The sequence below is a fragment of the Brachionichthys hirsutus genome, unplaced genomic scaffold (genome assembly GCF_040956055.1).
Source record: "Brachionichthys hirsutus isolate HB-005 unplaced genomic scaffold, CSIRO-AGI_Bhir_v1 contig_254, whole genome shotgun sequence".
Taxonomy (NCBI): domain Eukaryota; kingdom Metazoa; phylum Chordata; class Actinopteri; order Lophiiformes; family Brachionichthyidae; genus Brachionichthys; species Brachionichthys hirsutus.
The window spans coordinates 136,894-151,004 of NW_027180393.1; the positions used below are offsets into that span (position 1 = coordinate 136,894).

General features: G+C 45.3%; 1 protein-coding gene across 1 annotated transcript; it reads right to left on the reverse strand.

The window, feature by feature from the left end:
* Positions 1 to 588: 588 nt before the first annotated feature.
* LOC137914533 (ovochymase-2-like) lies at positions 589 to 12,054 on the reverse strand. Its single transcript, XM_068758074.1, has 23 exons — positions 11,904 to 12,054; positions 11,189 to 11,319; positions 10,508 to 10,601; positions 10,236 to 10,376; positions 9,946 to 10,043; positions 9,291 to 9,417; positions 8,718 to 8,909; positions 8,210 to 8,425; positions 7,927 to 8,067; positions 6,958 to 7,200; positions 6,685 to 6,870; positions 5,422 to 5,528; positions 5,199 to 5,299; positions 4,538 to 4,815; positions 4,178 to 4,341; positions 3,896 to 4,079; positions 3,568 to 3,786; positions 2,921 to 3,079; positions 2,643 to 2,864; positions 2,361 to 2,543; positions 1,441 to 1,653; positions 1,178 to 1,338; positions 589 to 783 (listed from the first exon to the last, which is right to left on the reverse strand). The coding sequence occupies exons 1-23, from the start codon at positions 12,052 to 12,054 to the stop codon at positions 589 to 591; spliced, it is 3,906 nt and encodes a 1,301-aa protein (XP_068614175.1).
* Positions 12,055 to 14,111: the final 2,057 nt, after the last annotated feature.

Genomic DNA, 14,111 nt, shown 5'->3' on the forward strand with positions numbered 1-14,111 from the left:
TTACAGTTTTTATAATCATAAAAAATTTTTAGATTTTGTTGCGATAAAGAGTTTAATAGAATAACGGGATGTAAAATCAAAACTTTCAACCCATTTCAACAACTACAAGTTTTATTGCAAGGCCTTTGTTGCGATCGTTTCTTTAACTCGCTCACTCTAAATATTAAATATTTAGTATTGAATACATCTTCTGAGTTCAGATGTATAGGTTAACATAAAACATTAAACAATAATCAGAGAGATAAACCTGATTCTGAGCACTAACTAAAAAAGCTGCAATGATTTTTTTTTCTGTACGAGAATGAGAAAAAAAAGAAATTAATAACAATAAACACTGTTTAAATCTTTATTTTAAGATATAGGGATTATTTGGTTTTGCCAAATCGTAAAGAAGGTAGAGGACTTCAGGTAACTCGGGGCAACACTGCAGTGATGGAGAATGTGGAAAGGAAGTGAAGAATCGTGTGCAGGTGGGCTGGAACAGGTGGGGGAAAGTATGAGGTGTGCTCTGTGATAGGAGAGTGAGGTGGAGAACATTGATTTGCTGTGGCAACCCGTCACGGGATAAGCCGAAAGTAGAGCAGTAGATTATTTGGTTTTGCCACTTTCATATATAAACTTCTTGATGTTGTTGCTGATCCAGGTGCTGAAGGCGGAGACGCGGGTGAATACAGAAGGCTTCTTATCTCTGATGCAACCTCGAGGCACAAAGCTGACAATGCCGTGCACCTCCCAAGGCGTGGAGGCAGGAATCGAGCATGCAAAAGGACCCCCAGAGTCACCCTGTGGAAGACATCACCGTAATGTGGAAAATGCAAATACCAGTCTGTCCTGGAATCTATGAAGGTAAACCTTTATGGAAAATCTTACAAATCTGTCATGAGAGAGGCAACTGGCTTCTGTGCCATTATGAAACTCATTCTTTCTACAGGCATGCTTGCACATTCTGGCAATCAAGTAATGGTCCTGTCTTCTCTTTGTCGAATTAGGCCTGAGAACTGGACAGAATCTCGCTGTCAAGGCTGAATGATCACAAACAAAATGTTTACACGGGTGTTACATAAGAGAACCCCGATCATAGGAGGCCAGAACACTTATGTAACACGTCCTCAAAGCTACCGAATGGTGCCGCTCTTGTCTACGATGCACCAAGGCATATTAGACATATTAAACTCACCTGGCAGGCTGACTTGAGCTCATCTGGAGACTCGTAGCCGGCACAGATCATGGACGGCCTGACGCTGTCCCACCAGTAAGCAGGTTTGCTGCAGGTCTTGAAGTCGATAACAGGAAGGGCTGCTTGATTTAACTTCTTAGACGCTACGGGGCTAGGATTACCTAAAATACATGGAAAAGTACAAGTTTATATCGTCGCACGCATTTCCACCCCACTGAACTCAACTTTTCTCCGGAATAGTTCAAAGGAAGACAAAAACGCACCTTTCTCGTCTCCCCATCCGGTGACGAAGCAAGGCATCCCGGCAGGAAGCAAGGCCCCGGGTTTGGGCAGACAGATGGGGCCGATGGCCCACGTCATATTGACGGGCTCCGCCAGATGCACCAGGGCTATGTCATTGCTGAAGTCAGCGCGATCCGCCTCGTAGACGAATCTCTCGTGGAGGATGATGCCGTCCACTCTGTAGCATTCCTCAGCTGAGGGAACGTCCACGGAGGAATTCATGTGGTGCTTCCCCAAACACATGCGCCACATGGAGGATTTATTCGTATACCTATAGGAAAGCAGGTAACAGCCTGAAGCACTGCAGTGAGATCGAAACGGGCCGCAGACATGAGCGTTATTCTGTCGTTCACTTTCTGTGTTTTCATCTTACGCCTCGAAGCAGTGAGCGGCGGTGAGAATCCATTCCTTGTGAATCAGAGAACCCCCACAAACATGCGTGTGAGGTATGACAGGGATTGGTGAATACTGGGGAAGAGAAATGACTTTGCTAAAAAATAAAATACTATTTTCAACAGGCACAAAGAGAAACAGGCGTCGGCTTGTACCTGCATGGAGACTTGCCAGGGCCAAGAGTGGGGGGTTGCCTCTACCCCGTTAACAACCCTTGTGGTGGCATTACTGGGTGCCGTTGCAGGTGTTCCGCAATTTACCGGCCAGTCTGGGAGGGGAGAAAACATCAACGGAAATGATCTATCAATAAGCCCCCCATCTGCCAACAGTGATTCAACCTGTATTTGTACGGGTATAACTTAAATAACAGAAATCGGGTGGTTCCAGCTCATTTTTGGACGCTTGATCTTCTGTCATGTGACAGGAGTGAGACAAGTAAAGTTTTTGTTTTTGCTTTTTTTTTTTTAGATCACAGAGCTGCTACGACTTTTGTAAAGAGTGCTTTCACCGATTGTGATGTTATCCCATGGATTAGGAGGTGGAGGAGGTAAAGTCGGAACAACGCCGGCATCGGAACGCCAGTAACCACGAAATCCTCGCTGCTGATTGTCCGAGTTACTCAGGAAGCGAATGACAACTGAGTTGGTGGACAGGTGAGTGTCGGGTGGAAGAGCAAAGCCGCAAAACCGTCCTGCAAAAAAACAACGAGAGAGTTTTTTTCCCCAATTGCGTTGTAAATTGGTAATTGGGAAATACTCTGAAATCCAGGATGTAATGCATCACAACCTACCCAGTGACGCCATGAATGTTCCATCAAAGATCTCCACATAGTCCACACAGCCTCCAAGCACATTTGTAGCTTGCAGCTCAAAGTGAGTGAAGACGACATCGATGGATTTTGCAGAAGGAATGGCGATGCGCCACGTACACACAGCCTGGGCTCGGTAGTCGCTGGGCCAGTGAGGAGAGGCGATCTCGCCCTGATCGCTGCTGAAGCTCCCTCCACAAGGAGCTGGGTGTGAAGACGAAAGCACCGTGAGATACCATGCCAGGATGTGAATGATGAACGTTCCCCGTTTGCTCCAGTCTTACCCTCCGCAGGGTCCGCTGCCCTCCACGTGGCCATGAAGCCGGTGTCCACCACCAAGCCATTGGACGAGAACCTGACATGGAGCGTGTTTCCATCGCTCACCAGGTCTTTAGGGGGCAAATGACTGCAGTGTGTGCCTGAGCAGAAATGAACACAAGCAGCTGGATGGCTTTTCCATCTTATAAACAGCACGTCTAATATATATTCAGCACATCTTTATTCCAAACTTTTTGTTGTAAAAATTCAAGGTTGAGAGGCAAGAGATTTCATTGGACAGAGAAGGCGTGAAGCGAACTTCACCTGGAAGTATGTTTTCAATGTCCTTTAACTAAATCTTTAATTACTTATTTAATCCCCTTGACTAACTTTCAAAACTAATTAAAACTTGAGAGGAAGATTTGTTTTTATTTGTCCAACTTGTGCTTGTTGGTTTAAGAATTATTATTTTTTCTTTACTTCAGATCTTCTCAAATGTGATATTCCTTATTACAAACACACCTGTCCTACGTAGTGTGAATGTCGCCCAGGTGAGTTTTGAAGTTTACTGCAGTCATGTCACTCACACATTAGAACTGCTCCAGCGTTTGAGGGGGGGGGGGTTATTAAAAGGCAGTTGTTAACATACCTAGACTCCCTATCCTGTCGGTGAGACTGACTTTGTCATTCAAGCATAGCTGAGTCTCCTCCAGGGAGAAGCTGTGGAAATGGAGATGGACTAGTTTGCCAGCGGGCACATGGATATTCCACTGGCATTTGGCATTGTTGCTGTAGCTGCCGGGGTAACCCATAGACGACACATTTCCTTCTGTGCCAGTCAAGTCCTTTGCCCCGCCACATCCAGATGCTACGCGGGACAGAGAAGGACAGAGGGTGAAAAGCGGGCAAGAAATTCTCTGAAGCATAGTTTAGTTTTGGAGCAAAAATGGGTCCGTTTAGACCGGCTGGATTCATACTGTGCTCATTGTAGAGGCTCTTGCGGATGGCATTTTCAATCCAGGGGAGGTAAGCAGAGGAGCGCGTGAACACGGAGGGTTTCTTATTCATAATGCATCCAATAGGGCCGAAGCTGGTTATACCGTGAACCTCCCAGAGACTACCAGGAGCATCCTGACACACCAGAGGACCTCCTGAATCCCCCTGTGAAAGTCAGGAATCAGCATGTGAGAAATCATCATCACATTATTGAACGCCGTGCACGTTAGTACGGTGTTAGGGGGGGGGGGGGTCTCTTTTACCTGGCAGACAGACTTGAGCTCATCAGGAAGGGTGTAACCGCAACAGATCATAGAAGTCTTGACCTGGAACCACCAGTAATCCATCCTCTTGCAGGTTTCATATGGCACAACAGGAAGGGCAACCTGATTAAGGGCCTCGGCAACTTTAGCATTCGTTGAATTCCCTGGCGCATGAAAGACAGTTTAGAAAAATCTAGAAACTGTTCATCAACACCGGACGCATCTGCATATTATGTCCAGCAGAAGGCGAGCAAGGTACATTATAGCAACAAATACCGTATGTAGGGGACAAAGGTGTGCTACTGGTAGGTGGGTGCATTGTATACGTTTAATATATGTGTGTTACTGAATATAGATTACCGGTCTCATCTCCCCAGCCGGTGGCGTAGCACTTCCTGCCACCAGGAAGCACTTCCTCCTTGGACGGAAGGCAGGCGAATGAGATCTCTGGGCTCGGTTCCACGTCTCCATCCAACTGGACCAGGGCGATGTCGAACTCCACGGTGGGCACTGTGGGATACTTGAATCCCTCGTGGCGATAGATACCAGCCACGTTGAGGCAGCGCTCGCTCGGCTCCGTGTAAGTCAGGTTGTGTTTGCCCAGGCACATGCGCCAACGTCGCAGCTCATCGGCGTATCTGGGTAAGGCATCAGCAGGTGAATAAATAACCACGTCTCAGTCGGCATACCTTAGGGTCCTTTCACACTGTGCCAAGAGGACTCTGTTCGATTGGGAGCAAACTGTTGCATTTATAATTAGTTGAAAGGTCGCTGCAACCGCATCCCTGAAACTGACAGGACACTGGTGTGAACAGGGTATAATGGGAACACCAAAACTACTTGGGCCCGTCACTGTTTCTGCAAGCCATTTCCATCCAAAAAAGCACTTTGAGCCAGGGATCGCTCTTGCACTATAATAAACCTGAGGAGGTAAAGGCGCACACACACACACACACACACACACACACACACCCAATGACTGCCTTCTACGTTTAAACAAATGAATAACATAGGCTTTAACCTCATGAAGCAGTGCGCTGCTGTAAGCACCCAGTTCTTATGGATCAGAGTTCCCCCGCAAGTATGGAGAAACGTGGGCTCTGGATAACTGGGTGGCCAAACCTGCAAGGGACACGCACCGTATATTTTATACTAGTATAATTGAATACATAGAATTTCAGAGCATATGCCCCTGCAGTATGTAAATGAACCCTAACCCCAAGAGACATGCAATGGTTGCTCACCTGCATGGACACTTGCCAGGGCCAGGAGTGTGGCTTGGCGCTCTCTCCGTTCACAATGCGTGAAGTAACAACAGGAGGAATGGCTGGTGTTCCGCATGTCGGCCAGTCTAAAACAACGACAATATAGCAGAAAAAGCATTGTGATCAATCACATGTGCTGTTGCCTGTGCACGTATGGACTCGTTTGTGGATTGTTTGCATGTCAACAAACCTGAATATACAGTACACATCTGCAACTAACAGATAAACCCTCGTGTTGCAGGGAAGGTTTTCAATCACAGGCTGGCTGTGTTCTGATTTTTGCCTCCTCCGATGAGTTTTATGTATTTTAGATGCATTTGTTTGTCAGCAAAATAACTATTTTTTAAAATTATTTTTCTCCTAACTTTGCATTCATCGTGTAAAATGATTTTCCTTCCACACTCGATCATTATGTTGATTGGCTGAAATTTCAGTTACAGGCCAAATATCACACAGCAGAATCAATTCTCATATGGATAGCTTGCTTTGGTTAACTGGAACACGGATTGGGCTTTTTCAATAAAAAGGGACTGCTGGGCTTTTGCAGATTTCTGCTCTCTACTGCGTGCTTGTCTTGTTTAAATTATTTTCTCGCTGGATTCCCCTGGCTACAGTAAAAATTCAGTGTATCTTCATAAACATGATACTGTCCTGCAGAAAACAACTAATACATCCTGAACTGGATGAGTAAAGCCATTATTTCCAGTCAAAACTCCCTGACATCAATGAATCAGTACAAATATAAATGTATTTTGGTCACCCAAGCACACTAAATGGTGCATTCTCTCCCTTCTTTGCTCACTCTGTCATTCCTTCCTTCCATCCAACAGAGGACATTTCTGGTCAGAGCATGGGTGCAATTTATTTATTTTTTTACCAGAAGCAGCAATGTCTATGTATGAAACTAAAAAAAACCATTTGAGCTGTTGGCTTGGCAGGAGCCCCCCCCATCCCCACCCCGCCGGGGCTGATCGCTGCATGGTGAGGAATGCAGATCAGATAGTAGGGAAGGAAAGTGAAACACCTTGTCTATAACTGCACATCTCTGTGCAGCAAGAACATGGGAGAGGGGAGCCTCGCAAAGGGGGGGGGGGGGGGGGGCGGAGGGGCATGAATCAAATGATTGTAAGGCAGGCCTGGTTTGGATGCTGAACTGCTTTCAAATGAAGCATTATAGGTCAATCCGATCTACTAGCGCAGCTTTAAATGGACTTAGCATTGCAATGCAGACAGAGACCCCACCTATGGGTATGTCGTCCCAGGGGTTTGGCTTGGCGGGGGGCTCAGTGGGAGCAGGGAGACTGGAGTCCGTTGTCCAGTAGGCTCTGAACCCTTTGCCCTCGATGAACAAGTCTGTCTTGAAGCGAATCATCAGCCTCCTTCCTCTTGTCTTAATGACAGGAGGCTTCATCGTCCCACAGTAAGGACCTGAAATAAATAAAGTGGTACAGTTTACTCATTTGCGTCTCACTTTGGATAATAATACGAATCTCTGCCATGAGTCAACAAACTTACCGTACTTTCTAATGAGCGTATCAGTCATACCGTTGATGTCATACGCCGTTAAGCTATCGGGGCATTTAAACGCCATGTCTCTGGGTTCTAGGTCAAAGTGGGTGAAATTCAATGTGATTTTTTTCCAAGGCGGTAGAGCAATGCTCCACATGCACGCAGCGTTAGCCTTGTAGCTCATAGGCCAGCTGTCGGACTTGATGACCCCTGTTTCCTCTGTGGAAGAAAAGCCACAGCCTTGGATTTCTGAAACGGGAAGAGGCAGCGATTGAGAAACCACATGAGATAGAAGATAGCAATTAGATAAATGCAGCCAAGCTGCAGTATCTCCATGTAAAAATAGAGATTGTTCAGAAATACATATAGACAGTCTGATCAAGATAAAGCGGAAGCAGATGCTCCACCATTTCCTCAATTTTTAACTCAATTAGTTTGTGCTGATGAGCAGTTTTTGGAACATTAAGTTCAGAGGAATATTGTGGGCAATAGTAAAAAGTAACTAATTAAATTTACTGAAACTATACTGTACTTAGGACAAGTTAAAGGATTAAGAACTTTTTATTAGTGTTACTTATTAGATTTCAGAGATAGAAATGTATTTATCCCGAGGGCAACACAGCTGCAGAACAAAGTAGTACATTGTGCAGATAAATACTGTACATAAAAAAAATAGAAAATCACCCGGAGAGCGCAGACCTCCGCCAAGCAGCTCATTCCCATGCTAATTTGATTTACACCGTCCACACGGTGATCTGGATCAAGCGGTTGTAAATTGTTCTTGGTATCTTTATACATCAACCATGAAAAGTAAAAGTGATTTTTCAATGGCCTTTGCCGTGACTTTGTATGTGTGACAGAGGACCGATATGTTTCGTGCCTAGTCTAAATAAGGTTTTGTGCTGTTTCAGCAGGTGTGAGTGTGTCCCCGTGCGGGTGTGCGTGGGTGTTTTTGTGTGTGTATGTCCTTGTTACCTGTGATATCCTCGGGGTACACGGCCTCCCATCTGGCAGAAAATCCTCGATCTGTGAGGCGGCTGTCGGACTGAAAGGTGACAAATATTGTCTCACCGCCACTAACCACCGTGGGAGGGATGGTGTAGCCACAGTGGGTGCCTGAGGATGAGGGAGAGGAAGGAAAACGTGGGTGTAAATAGAGGAGGTAGAGCCAGGGATGGGGGGGGGGGGGGGGTACACAGTTATACAAATCATGGGATGTTAATGAATTTTAATTCATTCTGGTGCTGCTAGGGCTCACCAAGCGTGCTGTAGCTGTCTGAGATGATCAGTTTGTCCTCTTCGCACTGTCCAGTCTCTGTTGTGATTGCCATGTCAGTGATCTGCAGTTTAACCAGGAACCCCTTGGCTACTGAGATCTTCCAAGAGCTGGTTAAATTGGCAGGATAAGAATTGGGGAATCCCACGGATTTGATCACTCCTTTTCGTCCAGTGACGATTACCGTACCGCCACTTCCTGCCCAATGAGAGCAGAGACAGCAAAGTTTAAAAAAAAAAAATATTCAAGGCTCATTATCTTAAAAAACAGCATCAAAGCATTAAGTACAGTCTGATGAAAGAAAAAAGTCTCTGAAGACCGGTAAAATAAAATGCAATAGACAACATGTTAACTGCAGAGATGCTTGACTGGTTGTGATCAAACATATCAGATGTATTGATAGAAACACACGATGAAGAGTATGTTGGCTTTTAAAGTAATTTGAAACAAGCTCGAGTTTGTGCCCAAGATGAGAAAGAACAGTGCTCACCGGGAGACGTAGGGGCAGGGGTCTGAATCGGGGTGGGTGCTGCGGTTGGAACAACAACAGGTGGCAAACTCGACTTGGTGAAAGTGGCTTTGAATCCGTTAGAAGTCAACGTGCTGTCCGATCTGAAACGGACCACAATTGTGTTCCCACTGGACTCCAATGGCTTCGGCATCTTCCCTCCGCAAAATTTACCTTTGATGGATTATTTGAAAAGAGTACAATAACAATATCAGACGCTTACAAACAGCACTATCCCCAAATTACTAATCAATGCTGGTTTAACAATGAAGTCTCTCCAGACAGACTTCGTTTCCAGAATGTCTGTCCGTTACACAGCTTCTAATTGAGCTCGTTTCTCATTCATGAAACCACTTAGTTTGCATTGCTAATGTTGCACAAGGTCCACAGTCTATTATGAAATCCCAACATTCCACTTTGCTGATGCGGGAAAATACACTGGAATAATTCAAAGCCTCGTTCATAGAAATACTATTTATTTTTTATTTCTAAAGGGAATTCATTCCCTCCTGGATTCCCGTCTGCATGCAGGGAACGTGCAAATGCCGAGCTCACCTACTGAAGAAGAGCCGGCCGTGTCGCCGTCATAGACCTGAACAAAGTCTCCACAGACCTCAGGGACCAGGTCAAAGGAAGTAAATGTCAGCCGAACCCTCTCGCCTTCAGGCACCGTGATGCGCCACTGATCCAGCACAGAAATAAGGTACAAGCACACACACACACCTTTTATTTGTACATGCACAGACTGCTTTCGTCATATGCAGCTGGTTCTTAAGGAGTAGTGCTTTTGACAGGGCGTTTATAACAGATAATAACTCTTCATGTCACACTTTGAGGAATCAATTCTGCTTCATGTTTGGACAGGTGACAATGCATGAAGCTAAAGCACAGCCAGGTGAGATCATGATGACGGCACGCACGAGTGCAGGAACAAACCGTCCGCCGAGCAGGAGAGGGACCCGAAACAGTTCACCTAGTACCTCCAAGACCAAAACCACGAACCGAAAGCTGCACAGAGCTAAAAAGGTTTAAAGGCAGCTCTTGGGTCGGGTGATAATCATCTTATAGGCATGCAGGATCCTCAGTGATGTATAGGTCCAAACGGTTAATGCATAGCAATGAATGTTATTGGTGAATTAAATGCACAGGACACTGTTCTATAGCCTAACATCATCAAGAAGATCCGGCGTCCTTGTTTGTGTGCCTGTACCTGGTATAACGCTCCGTTCGGGTACTTCTGTCCCGGGAAGCCGGGGGTCATCAAATCTCCTCGGTCACCTTGGAGAAAGCCACCGGCTTCGGCTATTTCTATCAGCATGGATGGGAGGGAGGGCACTTCAGCTCCACAGACGACTCAAAGATACCTTAATACACTGCCACCTGCACGCACCCCATTACGCTCCCCTCCCCCCCTTTAAGCAGTACTCATTCCAACATTACTTTCTGAGTCATTGATTAGGTAATTGTCTTTTGTAACCCGGGTTCCACTCATCTCCGGACCTGATGCGCGTTCCGGATCCACGGCTTTGTAATGAGCCTTGAAGCCTTGGTCAGTTTTCATGTCGTTGCTGTCGAAGTAGACGGTCAGGCGGTTTGTCAGTGAAACAGACGGCCTCGGTTTGACGTAGCCACAATATTTCCCTATAAATAAAACACAACGTATTCAGCAAGTGACGCAGCCAGTTCCTCCGCATTGAATGAAAGTCCACAGTCACAGCAGAAACTCATGGCCAAGACACAAAAACGACCACCAAATGAGACTGGATATATACCGATGATTCCCAGCGGGTCTCGCAGTGTGACGGCGTCTCCTGTGCAGAGTTTGTTGTCCTCCAGCGCAAAATCTTCAAACCACAGATGGATGACCTGCAACACGGTAGACGAGTTTCATCTCTCTGTTGATTTCAGTTTGAAGAGCTGATACGGGAGAGACAGGGGAGGCAAGGCGGGCTCGTTTATTTGAAAATAGACAGCAAATTATGAAGACGTAAAGAGGCAAAAGAAACGCAGCCTCTGCTCAGGCAAAAGCAAGGAGGCCGCCGTGCTAATAGGAATAAAGTGCTTCCTCCTCCTGTGGGTGCTGGAGGAGAGCCGAGGAGAACGAAGGAGACAAGGCTGCCATCTGTCCAAGATACCGCCGTCGTATTCATCCCAGCTGTGCGCCGCTGCTCGGCCTCACATAAGTCACCCCCCCGCAGTGGCTTCACAAAAGGATCAGTCACCACACGCTAAATCTACGTCTCTGTCTGAAACAGGAGCACGAGGGGAATAGTTTTTTTAAAGTATGAACTCTGAGTCATAGGAGCATATAAAGTAAACCTTCATATTAATATTTCACTTCCATTTCTTCATGACACACACTGATCAAGAAGATAATTAAAATGCTTCCGATTAAGTTGCGTTGCTACAACAGTAAGCGTCACTCATTCTTCAACAATCCCGATCCCAGTCACCTTGTCAGGCTCCACGGTGATGTGCCAGGTGCAGCTCTTGCCATTGTCGTAGCTATTTGGATAGTTCCAGCTGGTGAAGGTGCCCGACTCCCCGGAGAGCTGCTGAGGACCACCGCACCCTGATTCTCCTGCTGCAAAAGAATGGTAAAAAAAATTACATATCATCCACCCCTCCATGGTCCGATAATTCAAACCACTGAACTAAACATAAACACGCAGCAAACAATAAAATACAATACAAACTTTGTATTCAGTTTACAGTGTCTATTTTCCCATGAAGTTAAAATCTCACTTCATTATCTGCCTCCCAGTCAACCTAAGAGGAATCACCTTTTGTAGTTCTCATTTACGAATGGAGACTACGGGTCCAATTTGACAGTCGGCTTTCCCCCATTGCTCTGCCAGTGTTGCCTCGGGAAACTCTCACTTTAGATTTTCTGTCAACATTCTTCACTGTCACCTTCTTGTACTATTTCACCACAGCTGCCGAAAGGTTCACTAGGATAAGGACTGTATGTTTCTTCTGTGAAATGTCTTCTATAATATTTGCCATATTTGTGTTTTGACTATTAATTTATTGATGGGAGTTAATGTGCTGCAGACAAGAAGAGAGTGAATGACAGCAGAATATTTAAGGTACTGTATCCTGGATATTTGTTGGCATTAAAATAAAAGATAATGAATTAACAATCATTTTTGAAGCATTCACACTCACCTTCCACATGAGGCGAAGAGTTGCCTTTTTCAGTGAAGTAGACGACTACAAAGCCGATGCAGGTCCCCGTCATGGCCACAAAGAGAATTATCAGGCACTTTTCCAAGGTGCTCAAACCCCTGGACCGGCGGTTATCCTTCTCCGAATCCATTTCAGTGGTGAAGAGGCGCCGAACCGGGCCACATGCAACAATTCGCAATCCTGCTGCTAACACAAGGAGATTCAGAGACCATTTAAGCTTTGAGAGGAAAGATGAACCTTGAGCTCCCTCGTTCTTATCAGCACGGAATCAAGAGAGGGTTGCAGACAGAACCATAAAACATAGAAAATGGTTAATAAATAGCGATGGTGTCTTAATCAGATTACATCAGAATATTCAGGGGAACTGAGCTTCTGTCACGTGTCACACAGGCACCCGGCTTTTATATTTTAAAAGTAAGAAGGTGAGTAAAGTTTATTTATACGGCACCTTTGATAGTTTTATGGTATTTTATTGCACTTTGGTGTGATTTAAAATGCCTTGTGAATCACTGATAAGCTGATAAAAAAATCTAGTCTAATGCATGCATGCTTCTGAACTCTGGGGCGGAACCTGGAACACCAGGAAAGAACTTTTACAGATACGGGAAGAAGAACCCAACGCCATGGCGACGTGCGCTCCACCTTTCCTCAATGGGAGGAAAGGACTCTGACACCTGGTCGACAGCTGCAGGGTATTCCTGGTTGTGCCTCTTCTATCGTTTTTTTCTCAGTATTTCACCTTTATCAGCTTGCTCTGGATTTTAACGCTCCACCAGGGGACCTATGATTTATGGGCACATCTGTCAGCCATAATAAAGCAGTCGCTTAATGAGCAAATGAAGGTGACCTTTTTTTCTACAATGTCATGTAAGATGTAACGTAACAGCAACAGGCTGCAGAAACGCTGAAATTCTGGATCCACAAATGCATGAAAGAGAAAACAGAGCGAAATGAAAGACATATGAACGATCAGAAAAGGTATCGAGGCACAAACTTTGAACGTCTGATGAAAGAAAAGGTGCATTCTGCAGAAAACTGGAAGTGCTCAATAACGGAACGCTTTTGCAGCCTCAACGATGCACCACAAACAAATGTAGGTCACATATTCCACTGGGAACGGCACAGCCATCAGTAGGACAAGCCTCACTGCTATCTGGATAATACAATATAAGGAGGAAGAAGGAAGGAGAGCAATAGCGACTATTTAATGATAGATATGTGGCCAAGTGGAAAAGCTTTAATCACCTTGCTGCTTTGCTATGATATGCTCAAAGAGAATGAGGGGTGAATAAGAGCAGGAAGACATGGAGAATGGAGTTTGGGGAATGAGGCACTTAGAAGAGGAGAAATGATGCCAACAAACCACACAGATATAGCTGGAAATTGAATCATTTAAAACTTCCACCAGTACACAGTGGAGTGCTTTTGAAGTCTGCGTTTTATAGAACACAATGACACTGTGATCATCAGCAACTCCTGAATTAATCACTTTGCAATCTCAGAATATGATCTGTAAACAGTAATTAACAGTCACACCCGTGATAGAAGCACGTCTAATGATCTCAGAGAGGATGGACTTGATGCTGAGGACGGTCTAGATAATCCTAATGGCTTCTGTCCAGCCTCTATCAGGGCTTCTCTGAGCTGAGGCGACTGTGCCTGTAAAGCTAACTGGGACAGTGCAAGGATATCTCAAATCCCCACAACCAGGCCAGCAACTTATCCGTTAGTTTTCAATCACAGCTAAGACGTTTTTGCCGTGGCTCTGAATTCACCCCAGAGTCCGGGGATGCTATTACAGAGCGACACGCGCTGACACAGCCCATCAGTTTCCTTTTGGACTGGGAATGCATGAGTGATTATTATTCTGCCTTCAAGCTGGGTTTTAAAGTTGTACTGTTGCTGTCATATTTAAAAGATGGCTATCTAACAGCCAGCATTATAATAACAGAAACAATATCAAATGGAGACGTGATTCTACACTTCAAAGCTAAGTTGCAGCAGTTATATTGTGCAATTCCTCCTTACAGCATTAGCTGTGAACTGATAAGGCGCAATGCTGCACTTTAAAAAGCAGCAGTGCCAACAATGATCCTAATAATCATAGCCTAAGCTTCTCTTTTCTCTGCAACAGCAGCAACACAGACCTAAAAATGCATTAATGAGTTCTGGATGACAGTTTCTTTC